We start from the raw sequence: 8,897 nt of genomic DNA on the forward strand, positions 1-8,897 counted from the left end.
GTCAGTCTAACTTGGAAAAATGTAATTTTGACCTGAAGGTTATTCTTCTAAGAACCTTCTAAGCAGGCAGATTTTGATTAAATAAATCCCAATGAAACTCCATGCAATTATTGCATTCTTAGTTCGTACTCTGAAGCAACTTTACTCCCATCAACATTCACCAGATGGATCTGCCTTCATAAGTTGAAACATGTATGCTCAGCGTGGCCGATTACTCCAGCAACACTGAATATAAAGGAGATCAAAGGTCACAGGAAATGATTAGCACACCAGTGCAAGAAGATCTGAAGGTGTGTTGCCTGAAATACAGATTGAGATAATCTCATGTCTGCAGTTTAATGCATCTACAGACCTGCACTTAAACTGGAGAGAATGTTTTCTTAAGAGGGTGTATGAATGTTCCCCGGCTTGCAAGGCTACTTTTAGTTGCACTTTTCTTAATAATGCAATAAAACAAACTTGAAGGTCATTCCCTTCTTTATTTACAAACCCTAAAGTGGTGCACAACCCTGGCTTCTATCTTTGCTGCTTACAGCTTTAAAAATGTGTACTTGTTTTTCACAGATCCATGATTGTAGTTGACTTTCAGCGCTCGCAGTCTCAGGTTTATCTTGGATGAGCAGCCTGCAGTAAAAGAGACGGAACAGGAGGTACTTTGTAAAGAGGTTTTTTGGTCTTTCTTACTTTACTTTGACAAGTTTTCCATCTTTAAAAGAGAGTAAATGTTGACAAATTAGAACAAAACAGCTAAAACTAGACTGGGGTTATGTAAATGAGCAATTACTACATACAACTAAACTATCCTTAAAAAAAAGTAACTTTATTTTACCATTTAAGATGCTGAGCTTGTGTTCAAGTACTGATTTGAAAGAGCTGAACCTCAGACATGTCTGAAGGACACAACTTTTTTTTACGATAAACTTAATTTTCTGCTCAAACACTGATACTTGAAGTTGTTAAAGAAGCTGAAACTGAGTTGGTAAATTTAAAAGAACTAAACAAACTAGCTAAAAACTAAAAAAAAAGCTAAATGCTAGCTAAATTTAATAAAACAATAACTAAAAGCTAAATGTAGCTAAAGCTGGCTCAAAGCTAAAAGTAGCAAAATGCTACCTAAATACAAAAATAGTTGACAAAATTAAAAAAGCAACTCTGACTTGCTTTGACAGGTGAGGCTCTGACGCCCACCTAGTCACACAAAGGAGCATTCACTCCCCAGATTAACTGGACACAAGAAAACTCATACAGGGAGCAAGTAGCTGAACACTTGTGTTTATTTTGTGTTACCGCCATGGAGTTTAATCAAACAAGAGAGCGCACTGCTTGCATCTGTGACATCACGGAGGAACAAAGATGGCGTCCAAAGAGGGCAACGAAGCAACTATTTGATTAACAACAAGCCCAACTGGATCTGTGTCACAAATGATTGATAATGTTTTTACAATAAATTAGCAGAATTGATAATTAATCTTAATTTCATTAAACAATCATGTAGAACAGCTGGCTGTTCTGTAGTCGACACTTAGAAAATGTTCACAAAGTTCATAGAAAGTTGAAACTTGTCTCTAGTGATATTGGCTAAACATCTTCTCTATAGGTTAGGTTTGTGTAAAGGAAACCTAAAATAGCCATATATATATATATAATATTACATTGTGTAAATATTACATAAATCCAGGTTGTACTATTTAATAATTTATGCTAAATTGTAGCAAGAATCAGAATAGTGTATAATATCTGCCACAGAAGCTAACATCTACGAGCCAATTCAATAATTAACAGTTATTGTATCGGCTTTATAGGCTGGTTTTAATTTTAAAGAGTATTAGCTTTAATTATGGAAGGATCACATTCACATTGAGGTAAAGATCAAATCTGCTGATGTGTGAAATAAGGCACGTTTTATCTTTTTCTCTTCAGTTGGTACAACCGTAGCGCAAACAGCTTTGTGACATTTTTATATTTTTTATATACATTAGATAGCTTATATACATTCTAATATATTAAAATTATTATAAATACTAACAAGGTTGAATTAGACCTTCTGGCCCCAAAATATTATAGCTTCTCGTTTTGCTTAAAAAACTGAACATGCGTCATTTAGTGCAAATTTCTCAGACACTAAAAATAAATTAAAGACAGTTGGCTAACTGAAGCCAGAAAGAAGGTTGTATTTTATTATTTTTCAGTCATCTTTGAGTTTGATGTCGAAGGAGCAACAGAAAACAAGACCGTAAATAATGAACTTCTGTTGATGAACCAGCAGCCAAGAGAAGACGTCGGGAATCTGATTATTTTCATTCTGAGATTTTGCTTTTAAAATTTTAATTACTCTTTTTTCTGGGTGTAATTCACTTATTTCGGATGATTGTTTCCTCTGGTATCAGATGCTGTGCAGCTGGAAGGATTTTTACTGAAACCTCTTCTACTTTTGGACATTTGTTATGATGCACAACCATGACAACAAGGTGGTTTTCTATAACTGGGAGCTGCTGATTAACATATCAAAAGCTCAAATACTACCTCAACTACAGCCCCAAATCCCAAATGAGTTGAAAAGGAGGTGCCATGGACACATTCCCGTCAACCTGCAGGCGGTGCTCGAGTGCCTGACCGCCAAGATCTTGGAAGTAGTAGGAAACGCAGCTCGTGACAGCGGGAGGACTGAGATCGTCCCCTGGCACCTGCAGTTTTGTCCATGACGACGTGGGACTTGGCAGGCGCTGGGAGGAATGGCCATCGCTCAGAGAGGAGTTCTGCCCGGCATTCAGGCAGTCCTGCTGCCCAAGAGGGCTGAGAGGCCTGCTGGGTCTAGGTGGACGGATCGGCATCTGCAGCCAGTTTCTTCGGATCCACTGTGGGACGGACTGCTACAAGAGATTCTTCTTGCCCACAGCTATCAGCATCTATAACAACTCTAATGAAACCAGGATGAGCTACAACAGCAAGTAATTTCCTTTTGGGATTAATAAAGTATTTTTGATTTGAATTGAATTGATGCATCAACTGAAACTGGCTATGACCAGCAGAGTTTGACACCCCTGATCCAGAGCATCTGATGTATTTACCTGGATTATTGAGCATGCATTAGGACATCATCATTAATAATTTATTACATAATCAGCCCTTAGTGTTGGCTATTTTACCAATACCTACAACAATGCTAAGTCTAGACACTTGCTCTCTCTGGTTATGGATCCCGTCCCTCCAGTCAATCCCATCACGTGACCAACGTGGCCTCTAGTTGTCTTATTTAACTCTACGGTTACTCCTTAAAGACACCGTCATGGGTGGTGGGCCATATGGCCCATATCAAACACTGTTAGCACTGTGCATGCAAAGCATCCATGTTAAAAAAAAAAGGAACAATTTTGCTGAAATGTAACAACTGCAGCACCTTGTTTGATTCTACATTATAAAGTTTGAGACTGAACTTTTAATATTTTTCTTTTTATAAGTTCTTGCTTGTTTGTTGACACAAACCTTGCTTTTTTCCAATGGTTAAATCAATTTGTTATGAGTTTATCTCATCTGGAGACTGGGGAGTCACCTTAGCTGTGGTTTCTGTCAGGCGTTGAGATTCTGGAGCCATATTTGTAGAACTGAGTCCATCAGCTCTGACCGCCTCCTCTGAGCCCGTCACAGTACTTACACAGACCTTTGTTCCAGGAAGTAGACCGGGACATCTAGAACAAGCACCTTTCTCTTCTACAATGCTCGATGGAACCTTCTGTTCAATTCCTTTTGAAGCTTTTGTTTGCTGCATTTCTATTTCCAGTTCTGTCCTCCTAAACTGTCGCCTGAGGAGGATGATGACAGCGATGAGGAAGAAATAAGAGGAACCACTGAGACAAGTGATCAGACCCAAGAAAATGACTCTGCAAACCAAAAGGACAGAAAGACAAAGGTCAGATAAACAATCGAAGTTTAGGAAGAGTTGGATTTGTTCGGATAGTTAACTGCTCACCTGAACATATCGGAGTCATAAATACGACACGCACCCCTCCCCCCGCACTTTTTCATCGACCATTTCAGGCAAGTTGAGTCAATCAGCGCTCCGAAATACACCGGGGCAGGAATTCCTCCTAAACATGAGGTGCAAAAACCAAATGAAGACACCTTTCACCTCTGATGCCACTAAAACTGTCCAAAGATGACATCTGAAACCAGTTAAACAAAATTTCCAAAAGAGTTTTTATGTAAAGCTGCAAAGCTTACCAAGAGTCCTGGTTCCCAGACCCTGAATACCCAGAGCCAGAGACTTCAGGTCTGGTGAAATGCATCTGTGTTTCAACGAAAAGGACACAAAGAAAAAAACAACAAACGTAAGCGTCTTCTTTTACCATGGTAAGGAAGCCGTCAGTCATTACGGGCAGCACCAAGCTGAAAGATGTTTGGATAACCGAAGAATGTGGCACCTTTCCTATACTTTCCGTTTCTGCCACTTTCGCAAAAGACTGCAGTAAAGTCAGCCATCAGATCAACTCTAATTCTGAATGGTTTAATGTTTGGTTTAAATTGGTACAAATAAAAAAATGCACAGACACAGACACCAAATTGGTCTCAATGTCCCACTTTAAGTTTTTCTTGTAGCGTTTCCTGTCTTTGCCCATGTGTTTGAGCACTACACTGAAAGTAGAGGGATAATAGTGTTCTGTCACAATGGGTTGGTGCTGGTGAACCCAGTGGTGCAGGCAAGCAGGCGAGGACTCAGGATAAATATATTAAATAAAGAATTTATTAAGAAAACCAAAGAGCTGACAAAGCAGCAAAACAAACATGGACTCATCAGGAGGTACTCACAGAACAGAAAGGTCATCACCAGTGGATGGAAGACAATGCCAGGATGAGGGGTAAGAGAAACGCACAGGCTTAAATACAAATGTTGAGGACTAGCACGCAACACCTGTGAGTTTACACAGGTGTGGAAAATAGAACAAATCAGACACAAGGGACAGAGACACAACACCAGATGGAGCTAGACACTAGGAAAACACAAAACCTATAAAGACAGAAACAGAGGATAGGGAGAAAGCAAGACATGAACATAACACCAGATGGGGCTAGACACCAAGGACAAAAACTACAACTCCTACATGTTCATGTGTCTATAATGTTAGCAAAATATCCCACGAATACCTGAAAGACTTCTAATAGGCTCTTTCATAAAACACTTTTGCGAAATGACAGACCAGTTTGTCTTTATATGCCTTTGGACATTCATAAATCACAGACGGAGCAGTCCACGTATGTTTTCAAAAATGAACGAGCAGAAATACGAAGTTGTGTAATCATTGATCTGTAATAAATTTGTTGTTTAATCCCGTGACCGTTTGGTCATACAGACAGGATCATCACACAATTGAGCCGCAAAGCCAGCTTACCTGTTCACATGTTGACTGTTTTGACTCTGCTACTACCTCGCTTTATCGCAACAAAGCTGTGTCCAGGGTGGACTGGCTTCAACCCCCCTCAGTCCATTAAGAAATCACATCCAGGTGGCCAGAGCACGCCTGGACTGAGTTGTCAACAGTTTTTGGAATTAGCTAAAGTTAAGATGGCTGCCACAGCTAAATGACATTAATCAACACAAAAATGGATGTAACTCAGTCAAATTTACAGATATTGAGCTAAATGTGGTGCAGTGGTAGCTGGAAGTCATCCTCAACACATTCCCTAAGCGCTAACAGAGATTACGCATGACGTCATTTACAAAGTTTGACCAAAACAGCCATAACTCCAACCCTTCTCATCTAATGACAGCTTCAAACTACATCAACAGCAGCAGGCATTGTGATTTCCATCAAGCAATCCTAGATCTTTATTGTATTGATGTATCACCATAAGAACCATGCATTATTTTATTTAGGGTGCTCTTGCCTGCAGATAAAATAGTTGGTGTTTCATTTTGGGTTTCTTGCACAACTACTGTATCTGTGGAATTGCAAATATCCTGATGACATTGAATGAAATACAAAAGCATCAGTGGTCAACACTCCTTCTCACAGGAAAAAGGTGCACTGACCTTATGATGACCATGTAGCCGGGTGTAGCTCCCAGAGCGTTGATGAAGGAGCTGAGGACAGAAACAGCCATGTAGGAGGTAAAACTGCTGCTGCAGTCTTTGGCGTGGGGGCACTGACCCAACCTCACCGACATGCTGCTGCCTGCTGGAAAGGATGTGGACACACAGCTGCAGTTGTGAAAGACCTGAAAAACAAAGCACAACGTACTGATGCATGTCCGACAGCCACGAGGAAAACAAAGTCCACCGTCTTCAATTCAACGGTTCAGAAATTATTCGAATGGAAACAAAAATGAAGCCTTAAATGGATTTAACCCCCCCCTTCTGCCTCAGAAGGATTTCAGATATTCAGTACCAGCCAGGAGCTGCTGATCAAATGTGTTGATTGACTGATCGCCATTAGTAAGACGACCTTGAGAAAAGCAGGAGTTTTTGACGCTCTGGAGAGTACAGGAGTGTGTTAACACATCACCAAGATGGAAATACATCAGCAATGACCTTAGAGAAACAACAGCTGCTGCCCATCAGTCTGAGAAGGTTCAAAGGTCATTTTCAAAGTATTTGGAGTCCATCATAGAGGAAGAAAATTTTCCCAGTAGTGGACATTCCATGAAATTCACCCCAAGGTCAGGCAGTGCAATGCTAAATACAGTTTCATCTGAATGAAGCACAAGACTTCTGGAACAATGTCTTTTGGACAGATGAGACCAAAGTAGAGGCTTTTACCCATAATTCACAGCTCCACGTCTGCAGAAAACCAAACCAGCACAAACACCTGGTGACAACTGTCCATCATGGTGGTGAGAGAACGCTGCGGTCTCCTTTATAGACCAAACGCTTCTAGAGTCAACAATTAATTAACGATAACAAATTGGGATTTTTAAACATGTCCTGATATATAAAACCCTGGAATTGAAACAGGGTGCACCATTTGTTCCTCTCGAGTGGTTATTCTGCAGAACTACTTAAAAAACACTACGGGTAAAGTGTGCATGTTTGTGTGCTACCCTACTATGTTCTTGCCGTGGCCGCTGGATGAGAGGCAGCCGGCCATGCACGGGGAGATGTAAGTGATGCCACTGGCTGCACAAACAGGGTCCCAGTCCTCGGCCGAACATGAGCAGTCGCTGTTACATTCAGAGAAGAGCGTTTCTCTGTAGTACGACACACTCTTCGACCTGCAGGGGGCAAATTATTCAGATTTAAAAAAACAAAGTTGCCACTGGGTGTAAAAGCTTTGTGGTTTGTCTCAGCGCTGACCCGTTGTACGACACGGTGAGCCCAGCCACAGGTAAACTGTCACACTTGGTGCCAAACAGCAGCAGTAAGAGGAGGTAGCCCATGAAGGAGGTGGCCAAAGACAGCTGAGCTCCTGAGACCACACTCAGCTTGTACCTCCTCATGATAAGACCCCCCAAAAAGATTCCCACGGCCACTGCCGGTAAGTTCAGCACACCTGGAAGAAAAAAGAAAACAAACCTCTGGAGATAACGTGTTCATACCAGAAGCCATGATTTGTTTTCATATACAGTAGTCAGATGTGATCATTTTATATATTTAAATGAGGCTCCACCTCCTTAGTTCTCTTGATTTGTGCCTCTTTAAAGGGAACTGTATCTTTAAGGTCCGTTCCCTTTAAAGAGGCGTTCAATTTTGAACAAATGACGTCATCAGACGTACGTCGTCAGTGCCGTACCACACGTCTTGTGGAGGGGAAAAAACAAACACACTAGGAACAGTTCAACTGTCTGCAACTCAGTTCCTGTCGCTCGTCAAGAGCCGTCCAAAAGATCCAAGGCTGTCCACCAACGTCACATCTCTCGAAGAAACGCAAAGCCCTCGAGATAATTCACAAACTATTGCGAAGAACGTTCAACTCGTAGCGAAGGAACGCGAAATTTCTTGTAAGGAAATGCAATCGGTGTCGCGAAGGAACGCAAGCACTGTTCGAGAGAATGCAACACCTTTGCAAGAAAACAGGAAGCATTTCGAAAAAAAGCTCAATCTATTGGTTTACCCAGGAGGAAGTTGGCTCTGGATGCCGACTGTCCAAACTGCTGCTCCATGTATTTGGCTTTGAAGGTGAAGAGGCCGATAAAGGAGCTGAACTTTAGGATGCTCCCACAGACGAGGAGGAAGTAAGCGGGGGTTCCCAACAGACGCTTCAACGATGGAAGGAACCCTGAAGATAAAACACGCAGTAAAAACACAGGCGGACTTCACAAACCTGCTCAGTCTGTCTCTGATGGACCTTTGGCTATTTCAGTCAGCTTGAGGTCGTGGCTGCCACTGAGCGTTTCCTCTGTCCCATGCGGGGGCGCATGGGGGGGAGCCGACTTGTCTTCCTCACCCTCCTGTTTGGGCAGTGAGCGTGGCAGGAACCAGAAGGGAGCGCTGGAGATGAGCAGGAGGGAGGAGGACACCAGGAACCCCAGCCACCAGGCACCTACCCAGCGGGCGTCTCTGGGAGTGATGGTCACGCCGTCTGCATCGTGACAGAAAGTCGTTTTTTAAGTGAGAGCAGCTGCAGGAGAAGAACTTCATGAGTGAATGTTTCAGCTTCTGGGGTCTTTAGCTGTTTGCTTCTCTTTGATTCTGTGTAGGTTTAAGCAACTCTTGCTAATTTAAGCTTTTAGCTACTTCCTCATTGAGCTATGCTAAAAATTTATATATGAAAACTTTAACCATCCATCCATCATCCATCCATCCATTCATCCAATCATCTATCAATCCATCCATCCATCCATCCATCCATCCATCCATCATCCATTCATCCATCCATCCATTCATCATCCATCCATCCATCCATCCATCCATCCATCATCCATCCATCCATCCATCCATCCATCCAGCCATCCATCATCTATCCATC

At 41.9% G+C, this 8,897-nt stretch overlaps 1 protein-coding gene across 1 annotated transcript in view; it reads right to left on the reverse strand.

The window, feature by feature from the left end:
- Positions 1–3,514: 3,514 nt before the first annotated feature.
- Positions 3,515–8,897, reverse strand: part of LOC119428199 (solute carrier organic anion transporter family member 1C1-like) — a 14,423-nt gene continuing 9,040 nt past the window's right edge. Inside the window, exons 7-14 of the mRNA XM_037695846.1 lie at positions 8,277–8,510; positions 8,043–8,207; positions 7,286–7,481; positions 7,038–7,203; positions 6,026–6,210; positions 4,219–4,283; positions 3,968–4,085; positions 3,515–3,878 (exon numbers count right to left, since the gene is read on the reverse strand). Coding sequence (XP_037551774.1) covers positions 3,515–3,878; positions 3,968–4,085; positions 4,219–4,283; positions 6,026–6,210; positions 7,038–7,203; positions 7,286–7,481; positions 8,043–8,207; positions 8,277–8,510 — 1,493 coding nt within the window. The remainder of the gene's footprint in view (positions 3,879–3,967; positions 4,086–4,218; positions 4,284–6,025; positions 6,211–7,037; positions 7,204–7,285; positions 7,482–8,042; positions 8,208–8,276; positions 8,511–8,897) is intronic.

This window comes from Nematolebias whitei, chromosome 22, assembly GCF_014905685.2.
Source record: "Nematolebias whitei isolate Nwh7 chromosome 22, NemWhi1, whole genome shotgun sequence".
Taxonomy (NCBI): Eukaryota; Metazoa; Chordata; class Actinopteri; order Cyprinodontiformes; family Rivulidae; genus Nematolebias; species Nematolebias whitei.